The sequence below is a fragment of the Besnoitia besnoiti genome, chromosome I (assembly GCF_002563875.1).
Source record: "Besnoitia besnoiti strain Bb-Ger1 chromosome I, whole genome shotgun sequence".
NCBI classification, from domain to species: Eukaryota; Apicomplexa; class Conoidasida; order Eucoccidiorida; family Sarcocystidae; genus Besnoitia; species Besnoitia besnoiti.
Genome location: NC_042356.1, coordinates 6216315 through 6234712, shown reverse-complemented (window position 1 = coordinate 6234712; position 18398 = coordinate 6216315). Strand labels below are relative to the sequence as shown.

Genomic DNA, 18398 nt, shown 5'->3' with positions numbered 1-18398 from the left:
GGTGAATTTGCTCTCCTGGTGTGAGGTAGAGCCTCGTGTAGCGCATGCCCACCTAGGCGTGCGCCACATTGGTTTTATGTCAGTGAGACTGTTTGTACGGGGACGGGCGAGCTGAACAGCGATCGCCTAAGGGATGCCGTGTGGTCGGTGATTGCCAGACAGGACTTCGCTCGTGCGAAGCCCCAGTTGACCTGTGAGTAGAGACGGAACTGACGCCTCGCGGCACTCGAATTTGATTTCTTACGACTGTAGGTGTCTGATGCAGGACAGGGCCTGACAGCGGGAACTGAGCGTTCAGCAGAGTACGAAGCGCTAGATTCGGCTGAACGGTTTAGTTAGTTCGCAGACGATGATGAGAGCATCTGCTTCAAGCATATCGACAGCCTGCACATCGTGTCGGCCCGCCTGAGTTAACTGTCACGTGCAGCTGCAGTCGCACACAAAAACTGAGGTGCTGACTGGTGACAGAGACGATGATACAGATTAACGTCGTGATTCTTGCTTTTTGCCTGGGTTCCGCACGTGGCCTGTTGGCCGAAGCCGCTGCGCGCACCATCTCGCCATCAAGACAAATTTGTTCTGAACTCCGGCGTGTGGTGGGAATGCGGAACTGATTGCCCAGTTGGTGACCGGCTCAAAATTCAGTCGACGTTTTTAGCAGTATTCAAGAGGAGCGCGCGTGGACACTCGACGTCAAGTGTTCCCTGGAACCCTCGACTTAAGTGAGTACTCAGATGATTGGGGGTGAGGACGCGAAGAAACTCTGATGCCTTGCACACTTAACAGTTCTCAGTATCAACAAGCAGGGCCTCTCTGTCTTGCGTGGCAAACGGCTGCCGCTGGTGAATGATTCAGAAGACTGCTTATACTTCAGCGACCTTTCTGCGGGCCTCGTCACGAGGACGTCGAACACAAGAATTTTCGCATTTTGCATGACTTCGCGAGTGTGGAATTTCAAAATCTTCACCGCTGGTACGATAAGCCAAAAAATAGCACACATCCAGTGGGAGGGAAGGGGGATATGCGAGGACCGTTCATCGGTACCTGTGTATGGCGGGTACTCGCACGCGTTGACTCTCAAACCAGGTCTTTAAATCGAGGCACTCCCGACAACCAGAGATACTAACAAAATGCCGAGTAGCGTCACCATGTAAGCTACGCCTTTCTCCACAGACGAGTGCATCCATGAGACGGCAGGCGCAGTGTCCGACCGGTGACACCTTACGTCTCAACCCTGCCTGATGCTGTGGTGAAGTCACAGTGACCTAGTCTGCTAGCTCGTACGTCCTACGTCAGATTCATCCTGAGGAGGAGATGCACCACTGCATCTCAGTACAGATGGGTGAGCATCAATTTGAAAAGGAACACTTGGACGAAGGCGCTACAACAACAATCACGTGACAGTGCAATTATATATAACACCAAACGAAGGTACCGAACACATTCATCCACCTCCGCGATGAGTGGCGGGTCGGACATAGCCCCAGCGGGTTGGCGCCCTACTGCTCACATTAAGTGACTGAACTTTCAGAGGCCTCCCCTCATCAGCAATGTATTCTTTCATACTCTTTTTTCAAAGGTACCCGTCGTCGTACCGCCACCGACGGACCAGCTCGCTGTACCTAAATCCACCACACGAATGATATTGTGATGGTGTTTTGGCGAGATTCGTAGCGAAAACCGCTAGCCGTTTTTGGTTCAGGGTTTCTAGCGACCGACATTCACTGCTTTGGGGAGCCGCGATCTACCCCTGTAAGATGGAAGGGCGCTGCGGCACACCGCCTACTCTTCCGGTAAGGTACTGCATTCCATGCGATGCCACACATCCGGCTACGCTACATAACACAGACACGCGACTATTCCCAGGCTGCCTGCGTCCCCAAGAATTTGCAGTATTTAGAGCGAAATACAAGAGACGTTAACCATTTTCTGGGAAGAATAAACAACGAACTCTTTTACTAGTTCATGGAGAAAACTGTTTGCCAGGGAAACTGCTATTGTGGTTGTCATGGCCAACTCGCCAGTCGGCCGTTTAGCTTGATCCAGTCGCTGTGGTACGCTGTCTACTGCGCAGCAATTCACTCCCCCTTGCCATCATCCGATGACGACAATAATGTATCCCGACAACACACACTGGGAATGCACTTCGTGAACAGGGCCACTACTCTGGCGAGACCTGCCTTATACAGGAAACGTGAGCGAAAGAGAAGTGCAGTCGTACCTGCACGGCCGCGTCGGCATGTCCAGCTTCATCCGGCATTGGTTCTCAACCAGACAAAGCCACAGCATCAAGTCCCTTCGGCTCTCGACCCTGGTAGGACGCATTCGCGCCACAGACAAAAACACCGTGACAGCCACTACACGCCAGTGTGGGGCTTTGCAGCGCCGGTGGCGTGGAAGAACTCCAGTGTGCCTCACTGTCGCGACCACATCACAACAGAGTAGCCAACAGAGCCGGAACTTCATGCACATGAATGCGAAGCCGGTGCACACACCGAGTCATGAAAGTGCATAACTCAGACGTGGTGGCTTCCTTGCTCGGCAAGAGCAAAACGACCGCGTCGCCCCACTTTTCAAGAAGCCGCGGTTCGCCGTAGCCCATTAGATGCAGCAGCGTCCCCAGGGCTCTTACCTGGGTTGGAAAGACTTCACAGCTTCTCTGTAGCAACCTGCAGCAGGGCCGAAAGTGCACTGATCTGGAAACTCTTCGAAAAAAACACGCAGATGCCGCTGCTCCTCCATACTCGGCCTAGGCGATGCGTAGGCAGCGTACGTCCACAGCTGGAAAGAACAAGACGACACACCGCCGAGTTTGAAGGCTCTCTCGGCAAGCCGGTAACCATACACACTTACACGACTCTTGGACTAAAGTGACAAACGGGTGACAGATCGGTGCTCAACTAAGAAGAGTTGGGTAGCTCGCAGAGGGTCATGTATCCTGCACAATGCCAACTCGGGGCGACCAGCAAAGTCGATTTCCACGCTCACCAGCAACCACTGCGCATTACACGGGTCCCGCGGCTCGTTCGTGTCCGCGCAGAAGTGAATGGGAGGATACGAGTCCGCGCTCGCCTGCACGTTCTCATTCAACCGCGACGCGTGGCTGTCGCACGCGTCCGGCTGCTGACTTCCTCGCAAACTTGCGCTTGAAGACGGTGTAGGAGCCGCACATTGAAGATTGCCACCCACTGGTGAAGCGAGTTGTGATTCGGCGGTCTTCGTGGCTGTCGGTGTTGCAGCGTTCTGGCGGTTCTCCGTGCCGGTTCCAGGTCTGCCGCTAGATGTGGGCACGGAGGAACTGTTGTCCTGTACCAGGGCGCCCAGGGATGGAGACTCCACCGAAGCCAACGGCGTTCCCCTTGTCGGAGACTGGCGCTCTGAGCTGTCAGCACCATTCGCCTCTCCTCTTGCTGCAGCGTAATTGTATGGACGTGAAAGCGCCCCTGCTGTGTTTCCCATCGTGACGCACCTGTGGCAACGGTAGCAAACTGGGCACGGCTCCGTAGCTCAAGGCCGATCCTCTACGGAAGACACCCTGCACCTCGACTCGCCAACAACCCTAACCCCGTGTAGAAGAAGCGGTATGGGCTACCGTAGGCTAGTCAACCGCGCTAGTGCCCGCACCTCCGATAATATGTTCGGAAAACGACGTAGACGCTTGGCGAATAGAGTACGGAGGCACATGAGAAAAAATGGACTGCGTGAAGGTGCTTCAGGCTGGAAAGTACATTGACGCGCAGCAGGTCCCCCACAGGAACAACCGTATCTTCCCGCGAGCGTCGATGCACAAGTAGAGCTTGCCGTATAGGATGAGCAGAGCAACCTGATTAATCTTGGATAGGATTGACTTCGTAGAACAATTTCAGGAGTCGACACCAGAATCAGCGAACAATATCTTATCCGAAGAAGCGACGCGCGCCCAGAGTGAGGAAGAAAGATTCTAGCTTCTCTGTCAAGAGTTTTGCGGCTCCCCGTAAATCCGCGACGTTCGAACGCGATCGCGGTGGCGGTGGTGCTGTCCTCTGGCTCCCGTTCGCTTCTAGAGGGCGTCGTGTAACATGAAAGATAACAGAGGCCACCTTCAAGAAGAAGTCCGACGTCCACTATGTTCAGCCGTAGGCATTTACGAAGGTTTTTTCGCAAAAGGGTACCTAGCCAGTTCAACGCGCGGTAGACTACGTCGTTGAAGTGCGACATGTAGTATACGAACTCCGTAGCCTTGCTCAGCACACTCAAGCAGTCCACGGTGCCATCCTTTCGAAGACACTAGCATTCCTCATAGAACGTGAAAAACAAGGATTTTCAGCCTCTGTCTGCCTCAATTTCGCGAGCACAGAGGTCACTAACTGCGCACGTGCGGCGCTCACCCCCGCGTTAACCGAATGCACAGTCGTCCGCGGCCAGAATGCGGCACGACATCACCCCGAGACGCATGCAAGATCGATATATGCCAGGAAAACAAAACGTCCACGAACGACTGAGTGCAGACATGAGAACGAAGCTCTGCATATTCGGTCTTTCGGATTGCTTTTCCTTGGCGAATTATGTAGTGTTTGGCTCCAGAAGACGCATCTCGAGAGCTTTACGTGGTCTTCCTTGGCGGGCCGCCCCCTTCTCGTGGCACATGCAGCTCTGTAACGTGGGTTGTTTCTTCCCGTGTCTCCCCTGCATATGCGTCACATCCATAAACGAGAGCTGTTTGTTCACGTTAACCGCGTTGGCTTTTTTCCTAACCGGATTCACCACTCCTTGTAGAAATCTGCGTGTGGCACGGCTGTCGCCAGGTCTCCGGCTGGGCCCACGCCTCACGGCGTCAGACTGTTCCGTAAAAACTCGCTGCCACAGGTCCTGTTTCAGTCTGCTTCAGCTCGGAACTTGACCTACTTGTGGTGCTATCTCCCGCGACGCACACATAAGGGATCTGGCTAGAGTTTTTCAGCCGCGACGACAATGAGTGGTGGGCCTCAGATGCAGCACTTGTCGCCTGCTGAGCAGGCGGCAGTAATGAAAGAGTTGAATAACCTACACATCAAAGATACCATGGACACGTATAACTCTGTGGTGGAGCGCTGTTTCAACGAGTGCATTACTCAATTCCGAGCAAAGGATCTCGACGACACAGAGCAACAGTGTGTGCGGCGCTGCGTGCGGAAGTTCATGTTGTTCTCGCAGAGAGTGGGGCTTCGGTTTGCGGAGAAGAATATGGAAACGAATGCCAAATAGAGCTGCATCCGTTCGGTTTGCCGGGACCTCGTCTCAACGTTCATTCCGTTTGTGGCTAAACTGATTGGGTGTCTCGCGGGTTTCAGGTCGCAACGTCTGCATGAACAGTCAACTTCTGAACCAGTTCGTTTTTCTATGCGTCCTTCCCGGGTCTGGACGCGTATCTTTCCCTCCTTAGCTCCACCCCTCTGTTATTTAGACAAAGACTCAAACGCAAAAAATATCGCTTCTCCAGGAGGTGACCTTCGGGGCATCTTACCACAGCGCCTACGAAGCCTCAGAACGCTGTGGCTCGCAACACGCGGACCCAGCAATCATCTTCCGCCGCAGGCCTGCACGTGTGCCGACGCCGCCGGCGTCGATACGCCGAGCCCAGCCGGCTCAGCTCAGGCCTGGTTCATGGAGATACTGTCGGTGACGAGATGGGACATACGCTGGTCCCTTCTTGTTCCAGATGACACTTCGTCTTTGACGTTGGTGTTAACTGGCGCCACGTCTGCCTTTCCAAGTATGTGGTCAGACCTGCTAAACGTGCCGTGGTGATTGCATGAGCGTAGCAACGGCAGGTTCTCCTGCGCACGCGTACATCGCTTCCGGGAGCGTTTAGCTGATACTTGCGCCATTCCCTCCAAGTCTACTCAGAGCCAGAGAGAAGCTGTCCCTGCTACACCCACGGCTTCTGGAGCGTTGCATTCGCTAACTACAATGAGTCTGCTACAGGCTTGGCCAAACAAATTGTATATGCTTCGCTGTTGTGGAGCAACGCGAGACCTGACACGGAATAACTAGCTTTCAATTCAAGAGCGCTCGCTGCGAACTAGATTCACTTTCCATGATTTTGATGCAGTATGAGACTCTCACTGTCTACACGTGGTATATCCTGAATTTCCCCTGCCCTGTTCTGTCTTACGAAGGAACACCGCCACCACAGATATCAGCCTCGCCAAGTAGAGTTGCCTATTCCGGAGGCAGATAGCGATAACATGAGGTTATCCAGCATGCCCTGGTATCCGGCACCGTCGATATCCTGCAACGTTCCTCGCAGCCGGCTGATGAGAGTGTGAGCCGGCTCGTGCACGTATTCTTTTTCGTTTGCGCATGCAGTGGCGACTCTGGTGACGGCAGCGTGAGCGTGTAGCGGGATGCGCAGACAGCTGTCCTCTGGTGAGTTCATAGCGATGCCTTGATGACCAATCAATCCAGTGTTTTCGATCAAATACACGAAAATGACGGAACAGATAAAGGAAGGACTTACCAACCCCGGACCCTATCTCTGTTGAGATATTGCATGTCTCAGCAGTCATTAATCCAGCTCCTCGGAAAACTCAGAGCACGCCACCTGCAAACGAAGGTCGGGAACGCAACTACTATTTAAGCTTCCTCGCCCTGCAGAAGCTTGATGAAGTACAGTGGTGCGAATTTGTACCCGTCGCCCTTGAAAAACTTGTTCTGGAATTCTACCCACTGCAGCCTCAGAGCATGAAGAGAAACTTCCAAGAAATCCATGCAGAGAATAACAGCGAAAGTGATGCATGCGTACGCCGCAAAAATAAAAAATAGTGCAACGGTAACCACTGCCACATTGTCTGTCAGTTCGATTGCCCGGACCACCGTCTGGGTGTAGAACACCAGCGCCAGCTGCTGATGCGCCAGTGACAACGCCCACAGTCGAAGGTATGAAGCAGTGTTGGAGATGGTACCGAGAATGAACTCAATTGTTTCAATCATCTGATGAATAAAGATGTCTCCAGGGCCTTCATGCTCCTCCTCGTGATCTTCCACCTTGGCACCAGCGAGCATATCGTCGTCAGCCTCTTCTGCCGAAGCTTGCTTTCGCAGAGCTCCGCCTGCAACCGGATGTTCGCTGTCTCCTTCAGCGCCACCGGCTCCTGTTCCATGGTCCGCGTTGGGAGCTCGCTCGAGCTCAATAGTTGAGCTGTTCGTTTTCCCGGAGCTCAACTGTTGCTTGTCCTCGCTCCGCGGGTGGTTTTTCTTCATTCGCGAGCAGAGTATAAGCGGCTTGGGAATGAGCATCAGAGGAATGGAAATAACCATAAGCAAAAACAAGGCACGCTCAACCAACTGCTGATTCGAGTACATCTCGTCTTCACTTTTAACCTCAGAAAGCATGCACATATTGATGATTGTATTGATAAGATTTGGCTTGTTCCTCTCTTCAGGTGTGACCCACTTGTACACAATGAGGAAATCCATATATCCGACTAAAGAACAAATGAACAAGACTTGAGGGATGAATTCAAAAATGAAATCCAGCGGTTCCCTGAAGAAAATCGCATTCGACCCCTTCAGCAGGACACCGGCGAACATCTGGACGAAGCCAACAATGACGGAGAACTTCATCTTGAAGGAGTTGGTGAACAGCAACTCATTCGCCGCACCCTTCCAAGCTGGATCGAAACCGAAGGGATACGGGAAGTCGCCATCCTGTCAACACCCGCAGAACAACAGTTGCCGCATGTATGCAAAAATACTTCTACCTACAAAACGCGGATGAAATTCCTACTGCCCCACCCTGGTGTCCCTAAGTTACTCGATTCACACCTCACATGGATGGTGACGTTTGAGGCTGCGGTGGCCACGCACAATACAAATCAAATCATGAACTAGGGGTAAAGGCTTTCATCCACGTGGACGGATCTTTCGTCCTTCCACATGCCACTACTGAAACTCGAGACACCCACGAAAAATTGTGAGGCCTGCTACCACGCCCCCCATCTTGATAGGGTCCTACGCAGGCAGTGTCACTGCTTCCGGCAGGGGGGCCGTTAGTCCTCCGCTGTTTCCGCATCTACAAACAAACGATTCGAGCTACAGGCATCGACACTTACTTTCTTCGCCAGCGTTATATTGGTCGCTCCTGTCGTCCCCCCCTTTGCGGTCCACCGCGAGCCGAAGATGTCCACTCCAAGGGCGAACCAGTCGTTGTACATGAAGCCCCCGAAGACGGCGAAAAACCCCATAAGGAAGATCATATACCGATACTTGACTGCGTCGTGGAAAGCCGAACTGCGGTCTCGCTGCAGCGCCTTCGCTCGAATCATGAGCCACAGTCCCATCAGCATGACGCAGAGACCATGACCAATGTCTCCATACATCACACCGAAGAGAAACGGGAAAGTGATCGTGGTCAGAACAGCAGGATTGGCCTCCTGATACCGCGGGACGCCGTAGGTATCCACCTGCAGTACACGAGAGACCACGCATCTGATACGTGAGGCTACACGCGGCCACCGGCGTCAACAGAGGGAACCAACTCATCGCCCACAGTCGAAACACACGGAAATCCAAGTGAATCCACCGATAACTCCCCCTACCTGTTTGGTCCCGATCCTCAGCGAATGCGCAGTCACGCCACTCTCGTGCAGAAACACTGGAAGTGCTCCCGTCAGGAATGCACGATTAACGCCATCACCACTGGAATCGCGATCAAGCACTTTGTTTAACGAACAAAACTGACCATGATCTGTGCCGGCTCTGTGAATTCAGTCGTTTTGAAGTACGTAGGCGGCATGGCTGTCGGTCGGCCTTTTTCGATCAGCAAAAAAGCGGACGCCTGCAGATATGAATCAAACACACCACTCAAAACAACAACTTTCCACAACATGTGTCGTAAATCCCCAGACGCAAGCCTGGCGTCCCGCTGGTGATACGTCTCGCACCACACACACCTCTGTGACCACCAACATGACACATGTGCTACCCCTTTGGCTGGACACTTCCACCGAATTCACACCTGAACCGGCCACACTTCGAACAAGGCGCTGCGAACGGCCCTGAGTTTGAAAAACGCTGTAGCGCTACCTCGGCAGCAGCTGCATGGCGCACGCGACAAACATCGGCTCCCCAAATGCACATTCGCGGAGTCCACACGCCCATGCCGCTACTGGTTTCATGTGGAGATTCTCTTCATTGTGATGAATCTTACCTGTTCATCGCCAGCAGACTCAGCACTAACGTCCTTCAGCAGGGCGCGAACCTCTTCCTCCTTGTCTTGCGGAATCCAACAGTCACACCGGAGCGTCATGTCGCGTCCTGCGGGGCAGAGGTGATATCCACAGAAAAAAGAATTCCAGTCAAATAGCTCCACGCATACACCTCACGCACGCCACCCCGGACCGCGCAAGGGCACAACTGCCTCGGTACGGTGAAATATCATCTCGACAGAGCTGTTTTCTCGTTAGGCTCACTCGCATCAGTAGGGCGCAGTCCACGCAAACACAGCCGAACACACACGGCTTGACACATGCAGGCACCACGCCGAAACCTAACCGCGACTGCATCGGGCTCAGAAGCAAACTCACCATGGAACTGATTGAGGGTGACGTACACCGCTTTTTCCTTCTGGCAAAACATCTTCCACTCTTCCAACAAGGACGAACCACCTGACCTCGTCACCTCGAGAAGCAAACTGATTTCACCGAGGAAATATTTTTCGTAAGCAGCGAGGGCGCGTTCCTTATCGTCAAGCAGGCTTTGCAGCGCTGAGAAGGACAACACGCAACAAGGTGCCAGGAATCCTCCGGTAAGACGGAATTGCCCGTCCTTCCGATACGGCCTTCACGTAAGTGTCAGATTCACAAGCAACTCATCCATAACGAGCGCATCCTTTCTAACTGGCCACCCGCCGCGAAATCTGAGCACTGTGGAATGCCGTTCACAGTTTCCCCTATCTCCTGCCGACCCTCAACTCGCTGCATGCGGTCCCTCTTCGCTGGTTTGACGCACGAAGCTCGTTCCAACTGAACACAACTCTAGCATAAGTGGGCGGCATCCGACCTAACGTCAGATCACCCCTACGCAGCTGAAGCGACAAAAATGCTCTAGCGTCACGGGGACATACAAAACGACCCCCTTCACTGCTACGATCCAGTCACATTTACCTTCGAGACGAGCAGAAGCCTCCTCAGCACTATGAGGCCACTCGTAGGGCTTCGCATCGAACGCCGCACAGACCTTCACGATCTTCTCATGAAGAAGCGAGTGCGTCGCTCCTTGGTAGTAGATGACAAAGACGCCTTTTTCGATTTCTTTGCCCGTGTGGCTGTCTATGAGCTTTTCGGCGGCGGATTGGAAAAAACAAAAGGCATTGCCTCGAGTCGTCCGGAAGAGCATCCGTTGAAACCTGCCAATATCCGAGGTCGCAACCATGCCAGCGACGGTCGAGACGCTTGATCCCGAGGCGCCTCCTTCAGGCCTCGTCAAGCCTTGTTCAGGATCGTCCGCTGTTGGTATCCCATCCTTACCGTCATCCTGACGCAGCAGAGCTTTCGCAACTTCCTCCTCCGACTGACCCGCAGGAGACCCTTCCGCAGCGGTTATACGCGCACCCGCTCCGAAGTCTTCCTTCAGACTCGCCCCTCGTAGCTGCTGGACCGCCGTCTGCATAACGCATTTTTCCTCCAAAGCTGCATTCTTCTGCTGAATAAGATCTGCATTGTTGCTTTTGAACCGAACGAATTGAGCATGCAGACGGTTCAGAGCCTCCTCCACCTTGTCCAACTGATAACCCTTGTCGTTGTCCAGGAAGTTTTGCGGACCCTCCGGTCCGATGATGATCTTGGCGCCCGCATCTTGCAAGCGGTTCACCTCCTCTTCCAAAAAACGGATAATCCGTTCCATTTCGTCGATGCGCTGAATGTAAGTGTTGAACTGGCGCGTCAGAGAGTGCGCGTTCATGTCCATGAAGTGGACACTTCCCTGTCTACCCAAAGCGTCTAAGCAGCCGCGAGCCACAGGCAGGGCCGATGGCAGCACCAGCGTGCCCCTGAGCATTGGCTCACTCCGCAGGGTCGTCATTTTTCCTACTCTTTCGCCAAATCGGAGGAGATATCCGCCTGTCTACACGCTATCCCGCTGGGTGCCTCAACGGGTTCGCACCAGCTAATCACAACCCCGCTAGCATGCAACTTTCATACACCGGAAACGCTTACAACACTATGAGGAAAACAAATTTCCTCCTCACAAGTTACCCTGAGCGAACTCCGCAGGGCTGTGCCGCATCAGTTGCAGAAAACCCCCAAAGCTAGGCAGTTAGCCCGCACGGTAGCAACGCTGTCCTGCCCATAGAGATTCGACAACTGATATGAAAAAAACAAGGTACAAAGACTGGCAGAAAGACCTGCGAAGAAGGGGTCATAGTGCCCCCTAGGCAGGCAGATATCAAGGCGAAGCTCCCTCGCGAACGAGGAGAGCGGTTTCATAGGACGCGGACTGCAGCAGCAAGCCAGGATGAGTGACTGCCCTGTCCACGACGCAGCAGAAAAGAGCCATTCGAGAAGATTTTCTCTAAATCGCACCCCTCAAAAAAGTGGACGACGACCACACAAAGAAAACCACGTAATTTTGCTGCGTCGAGAAAAAAATGGACTTCACGGGCACTCACCCACAATAATGCAGATTGTTGGGGGAAAATTCCAAACACAAGCATAAACTATGGAGAAACCTTCTCACATGAGTAAAGGATCCTGTGCGGTTTTCTTTAGAATAGAAGTTCTCGGATGTAAGCCACCAGGTACTGCCTTCGCCTATCTCGTACACGATTGTCATGCAATAGCGACGGCGGCCGAGTGGCGGTAGCTGCCTATGCCACACTGCGCGCGTACTTACAAAAGGTGGCCTATGCAAAATACGAAACTCCTAACAAGCACCAGAAACGCGCGAATTCGCTGGCGCATAAGGCATGTGGTTCACTAAGCAGAGAGCTCGCTGAAGGCAAATTACGCAGTAGCCGTGAATTTCCTTGTGGGAAAGTGGCGGTTTGCCGTAATCAGACGTACGGCGAGCCGCCCGGGCGAAACCTCTACGCCAGCCCTTCCCTCGATCTCTCGTCGACAGGCTATGGACGTAGTCTACCCTGGGCGCAGGCGCCTGTGTGCTGTACCACAGCCTACCGCGATGGGAGAGACACTCTTGGCATCTGACTTCTGGAGAGCCTTTCGATATAGCTGTGTCATGGAATTGCATATTCTTCTCTCCAACTCTGCGCCGCTTCGACGTGCACATGGCGCAGTTGCGCCGTCTCGGTAGAGACGCATGCATCAGCGGCATGTTTTTGTAACAGCGCCGGAGACGTTGTCGTGCCGGGCACATTTTGCTGTCTTCTTGGTTTGGCCACTGCTTGGGAAGCGTTGCTGCGCTAAGGCAGGTGGCCGCGTCTTCACTTTTGGATGGAGCGGCGGCAGCAGGTCGGAACACTGGCGACGTATGCTTCAAGCGGGGTTTGTAACGTTTACCGGGCGAATGCCCTCGTGAGAGCCCAGGAAAGAAGGTTAACACAAAAAAGCGTAATCGCTGCAAGCAGCAGTATACGCGCAATGCTTGAGGGAACATGCACTGAGCCATCACATGAGGCAAAGCATCGCCGTATAGGCATACGTGAGCACATTCGGAGTTGTGCCAGGCAGTTTCGGCTCGTGGCATGCCTGTATTTGTTACTAACAGGAGATATGAACGTGGAGGACGCTTGCACGGTTTGGTCGCTGCAATAGTGCCTTTGTGTAGTTGAGTGGCAACTTGGGTTGCACGTTGGTGTCATGCTTCTCGCGTGCCACTACCACCTAGACTGCTGGTGGCAGTGAACGCCACCTTGAAGAAAGAAATGTACCACGGATTCGTTAGTGCGATGCATGCATCCGCTAATGTCACGATGAAAGGCGTTTCTAATAGCTGATAGAGGACGTCATTGAAAAGAGGTTGATGTGAAGACAGCCACGCCTGTATGTGCTACTTGACTTTTTTGGCCCAAGACGCGCCGTTCTTTTTCGGCAGTAACATCAGTTCGTGTACCAGGAGCGAAGCCACACGACGCGGATGAGATCTGCAGATTACATGGCCGCATCAACTTTCAGTGTTACAAGGGTTTGAAGCAGAGGCAGGTCCCATGCCTTGCACAGCGCCCCTTGCCCCCGTGAAGGTTACAACGGTGGTATTTGCCTCTCCCACAACAATCATAAAAAATGACGTTGCTTGCGGCAATGTTACAGTGGTAGACTTTCTGTTCCATCTGAATCGATCAGACAATGGTGCTGCCTGAGGATGCCACCTCTACTGCAGAGGTTACCCCCATACTCCTACGGGGGGACAGCGACGCACACATAGTCACCCTTCGTTCACATGACGCGTAAGAGGACAAATGCGTGGAGCAAAATGTTCCGCTCCCAAGGATGAAGGCTTCACGACAATGTTTTGGGGAAGCTCCACAACTTAAAAAGGACGCCACGATCGTTACAGTCCGGCCTTGATCGATGTTGCTTGGTGCAGATTCCGCTTGGGAGCTTAGTGTTACCTACTGGGGAAATGGAGATATGCGAAGGGCATGTTTATGTTTGATAGCATTCACATGCTTAGTATTCGGCATGCATGAGGACAGGTCCTATCGCAGATGAGTAAAAGCGCTTGAGCGTTGCACAGTTGACGGCGTCTTTGTTGCGTGCAGGACGACTGTGATGCAACCATGAACCTAATGGTACTAATACTTTCAACTGATTTGTTACCTGCATGGCTAGCCGTACAACAACACGATCCACAGAAGCCAACGAAACGAGGGCCTTCCGCGAGACCTGCTTGATATCGATGAAGCGTGTTCCGTCGTGATAGTTACACTACGCTTCTCATGAGCTTACGCATCACGACCACCCCCAGCTGAACACCTCACTCATGTATGCACTTGCAGCTTTTCACAAGGTTTCCCCTAGTGCTTGGTGTATGCTATACTCCGATAAGCAACATTTGATGGAAGCGCTCCTGCGCACCCCGCATGCGTTTACGCACGCACGCCTTGTAGATTTGGATAGAGACATAATTGAGGTACCTATGGACTGTGTGGAAAACAAGGCGGTGTGCTAAAGCAGTGTGCCACCGCAAGGCGCACGTTGCGCGAGAGCTTCCAGACAACGATGAACTGGTGTGCGCGTACAACAGGATGTAACTTTGGTTCCGTACTCAAGAGAACACAGACATAAAGAATGATTCAAATTAAGTCGCTAGCGTACGCAGCTAACGTGCCTGCCAACACGGACACGCCGACAAGTTCTATCCGTCGTACAGTTAGACAGGAATTCATATGGGTGAACTCGGGACGGAGCCGCAACTCCTCACCAGAAACTAACTGCAACAGTGACACTGTGACACCCTCTTACTACTGTCAGATTTGTCACCGCAACATACACTCGCTGGTAAGTGCGGACGTTGACTTCCCTAACTGTCCGCCAGGTGCCGCAGAATCACTCCACAACAAAGAACACCAACATCGTCGGGTTCACTCTGTGGCCGATAACGCTGAGTTCAGGTACGACGGCCCACACTCGTGATGGCCCCAAACTCCAGCACGCAGCTTTACTTCTTCGCTGCCTTCTCTCCTGATGCTGCACCAGGCAGCCCGATCTCTACCTTCTTCATCTCATGAGTCTGAATGCACGACAACTTGACCTCCAGAATTCCTGCGGACGTGACATACACACATACGGAGGCACCTTTGCTTCTGATTACGACGCTGAGTAGCAGAACTGTGCTGGACATCAACACACAGTGATGCCTGAAAACTTACCGTTCGTCATTACGGCCTGGACAGAGTCCTCAACGGCGTTTGGCGCCAATTGAAATGCGCGGAAGAAGAAGCCGGTGGGTCGCTCGTGGGCGGATAGCACAAGGTTAGCTCCGTACTTCTCCCTGAGTTCATTCTTGGATCGAGGTCCAGAAATGTACAACTGCCCTTCGCCGACTTCAACGTTGACGTCATCCTTTGTGAAACCGGGCAGATCCATGAGCAGAGCGACGGTGCTGTCTTTCTTGTCAAAGAAAATGTCAACAGCAGGCTTCCATGTGATCTTGCTCCTCACTTCTGCCGGAGCCTGAATTTCGGCGACCTTGTTAGAGGCAAGGACCAAGTTTCCTGTCCTCGGGATGGAGGGGATTGGCTGAACAGAGCAACGTCGGGCACCCAGTGCGTGTTACTGTTCTGTCGCGCTCCGAGCATTGGCAGTGACAGCACAGCGACTCAGCAGAATCTTTCCGTGCCTCACAATGGCGCCACTCGTCATAGAGTACAGAAAAAGACTCACCCTGTCCGGAATCATATCGTCGCCGTCACCGGCTGAGTCGAGCACCAGCTCGTGCTCAGAGACTGCACCGCCACAGCAAGTCATCCTGCGAGAAACGCACCACATTGCCCATTGAGCGGATCACAGGCCCTATAGCCAAAAAAGCAACACAACACTACCAATCTCTTGCGGGGTGCCCACACTCGTCAAAACCCGCGCTGCTTTTGTCGACCGTTCTCGGCTGCGATTCCCAAACATATCTGTTCCTAGAAACGCTGTGTGCTGCTGAGTCGATACATAAACGCCTCCTACATCCACAACAATGTGAAAAACTTGGCGTACTTGAAAAAAATCACAATGTGGGTGCTGAAGAGAAACAGGAATTGACGTTCGTGTGCGCGGACGCTGGAAAGAAAACCATTGAACGCTGGAAAAAAGTGTGTGGAAAGAGACGAGTACCGCCGCAAGCGCTACCGAGGCTGCACATGCGACCACGACGGTGTCAATCGGGCTGGACGGCGGCTGAACTGGTGGTACAACCAATCACGCATCATCGGCTGCACGCCTGGATTCTCTCAGGGGAGCTTGCACTACATGTTTTCCGCTGGAAAACAATTGTGTGCACATGCGACTAGACTATAATGCTTAGTATCTGAATGCAGGTGTGGTGATTAACGGGCGGTTCTTTTGGCGGGACGGGCCTGCTTTGGGATGTAGTGTTACAGGGGCCTCGATGTTCGATTTTCACCGCTCGCAACGTCGATGCGGGCTCGGGCGTGCTCAACTACAGGAAACGCTGTGCAGCGGGTGAAGTTGGCGCTACAGTTGAATTGGCACTACCACTCTACTGCAGAGTCTATCGATGCTCCAGCTGTACTACGAGGATTTTCTCCTTTATTAGGTTGTATTCTTACGTGTAGCATGCATCTTCCAGTCATTTTCGGAGGGAGTAGGGAACAATGTCCCGTAGCGGGATGTGGCACTTTAGGTGATTACGACGGCAGAGAACTTTAGACATACATAAAGGTAGGTAACGGCGTATTACCGACAGTCAGTTTCTCCCGCATGTGACTGAAAGGAACGGCCTGCGTTGTGACTGTGTTTGTATCGGAAACAAGCCAACGTTTCTGTAACTTTGGGTTGCATCGAGCCTGCCAGGCCACACGCTGCGTGACTGTAGTTGAGGACACCTGTGCGCACTGCAATGTGACAGTGCCGGCTTTACGGGAAGAACTAGGGGACCACAGAATGGAAAACAAAAAGCTCAGGAAGAAACTAGCTTGGACAGAGGATCCGTGTCACACCGTATTGTTCTCCCGAAAGTCGGAAGAAGCTATCCGATTCAAACGTTCCTGACTACATGTGTCACTGGATGAGCATCACAGACTCACGGGGACGAACACTTGGCGCGGCAAGTGGAAAACTATGAATACCGCGTTAGTAAAACGGCTGCACCGATAGGCTACACCTTCCCCGGCTGGTACACGTGAGTTTCTTCTGGCCAACTGTAGCTACAGAAGGCAGCTGCCCAGCAAGACGTTCTCGCCGATGTAGCACAACTGTTTTAGAGGTGGGTCCGCTGCTGCACAGAGCTGAAAGCGACCATAATAGAGCTTCACACGTTGTTGTAGCGGTTGCGGATGCGCTACAGGTACATCGCGAAAGTTGGCTCCTACAGCGACGTACTGCACACTTTGCAGGCATGAGGCAACCGATCACGTTTCTCGTGTTGCTCACGAACTGCTTTCGTCCTCAAACGCCAGCCATTTTGGTACTTGTTGGCGCGCAAGAGGCCCTTCGGCCTGTCGATTCCTGTATACCTGTGGACAGCCGCTACGCCGACTTCAATGCCACCCTTTGTGCCGTACGTGGCGTGCGGCGTACGGTTGACCGACTCGAAGAGACCGCAATATAACGACTGCCTTGCAGAAAATTGGGCTCCGGCCGTGCTCGTCCGTTGCCCGAAGTACTTTTCAGTTCCGGCCGGTATGGATGTTCTCCAACAGTATGCAGAGTGGTCGACGCCTGTCGGCGACTGACATTGTTCAGGGGCTCGTTGCTGAGGCTCCCAACGCCGGTCTATGTTTTGAACTCCTAAGCAATTTTCAGGCTTCCTTTACATGTGCGATGCTTGATGCACCTCTCAGACATCACTTGCGCCAGCATAACAACCTACCTCTTCAGGCGAATACAAGCTCCTCAAGCAGTTCATAGTATATGATGTTTCGACCGGAAATGTGTACATCGACATTTGCCCGGATATATGCAGACGGATATGGCAAGGTAACTAGTTAACTAATACTATGCGTTTGCGCTAACAAACGGCTGTGCCAGCGTGCTCGCCCCGTTCGGTATCAGGCAAGCAAGCGCAACTTTCTCAAAGAACTACACGAAGATGGCGTCACTCAGACTATGCGTACCTTTTCAAAGAGCAGGATGCAAGAAGGTATCACGGGAAGTGGAAAACCCGACACCCAACAGGAAAACATGGACTTCCCTGTAGGTTCTGCAATTCTTTGGCACTCCCGCGAAGCGACGTTTACGTTCGTCACTCGAACCCGCGCGCTTGCCTCTCTTCCGAAGATATCCTCCAGGGAGCACAAGACGGTGACTGATACTACTCTCTTGAACAGCGGGCCTGATCGCAGCACTCTTTCCATAGAGACATTCGTGGGGCTGTCGCTGAGGACAGTTTCCGAGGTCTGGCTGCCGAGAGTTGTGGTGGCATGTATCAGTCGAATATGCGATGGTTCAGTGGCTTGGCGGCATCGCCTGCCTCCTACTAGGTCAGTAACAGCGCACTCTCTATGGCTGACGGCGTGGATGTACACTTGAGCTTGCAGCGATAGTGCTTCTCACTTTAGGGATTGCAGCATACAGCTACGCCGCGCGCTCCAATAAAGGTGCGCTGCTGCAAAATGCCCACCGTCGTCATAGAACAAGATTCTCTGCAGAAGCGAAACTGGGCTGTCTGCATTGTCTTGCGGAATTCCACCGCCCATCTTGCTACAATAACGATGTGAGACCCCTCGCTCGAGCGAAAATGGCTGTCACATGGTTCACTCATCGACACATCCCCTCCAACAGGACTCTCAGGCGGGCGAGGACCCTACGGAG

General features: G+C 53.0%; 4 protein-coding genes across 4 annotated transcripts; 1 reads left to right on the top strand and 3 right to left on the bottom strand.

Annotated features, from left to right (window-relative positions):
- Nucleotides 1-1573: 1573 nt before the first annotated feature.
- On the bottom strand, nucleotides 1574-3459 carry BESB_008780 (Erv1 / Alr family protein; the record flags this gene model as incomplete). The annotated part of the gene is made up of 4 exons (XM_029359632.1): nucleotides 1574-1622; nucleotides 2222-2311; nucleotides 2633-2781; nucleotides 2989-3459. 4 exons carry the CDS (start codon nucleotides 3457-3459, stop codon nucleotides 1574-1576), a joined length of 759 nt encoding a protein of 252 aa, XP_029222545.1.
- A 1491-nt stretch (nucleotides 3460-4950) lies between these two features.
- On the top strand, nucleotides 4951-5223 carry BESB_008770 (uncharacterized protein; the record flags this gene model as incomplete). Its single annotated transcript, XM_029359631.1, has 1 exon — nucleotides 4951-5223. The coding sequence occupies one exon, from the start codon at nucleotides 4951-4953 to the stop codon at nucleotides 5221-5223; it is 273 nt and encodes a 90-aa protein (XP_029222544.1).
- A 1371-nt stretch (nucleotides 5224-6594) lies between these two features.
- BESB_008760 (putative vacuolar proton translocating ATPase subunit A) lies at nucleotides 6595-11040 on the bottom strand (the record flags this gene model as incomplete). The annotated part of the gene is made up of 6 exons (XM_029359630.1): nucleotides 6595-7668; nucleotides 8073-8423; nucleotides 8702-8797; nucleotides 9170-9276; nucleotides 9546-9725; nucleotides 10125-11040. The coding sequence occupies 6 exons, from the start codon at nucleotides 11038-11040 to the stop codon at nucleotides 6595-6597; spliced, it is 2724 nt and encodes a 907-aa protein (XP_029222543.1).
- Nucleotides 11041-14577: 3537 nt separating this feature from the next.
- Nucleotides 14578-15386, bottom strand: BESB_008750 (heat shock protein HSP20; the record flags this gene model as incomplete). Its single annotated transcript, XM_029359629.1, has 3 exons — nucleotides 14578-14681; nucleotides 14789-15158; nucleotides 15303-15386. The coding sequence occupies 3 exons, from the start codon at nucleotides 15384-15386 to the stop codon at nucleotides 14578-14580; spliced, it is 558 nt and encodes a 185-aa protein (XP_029222542.1).
- Nucleotides 15387-18398: the final 3012 nt, after the last annotated feature.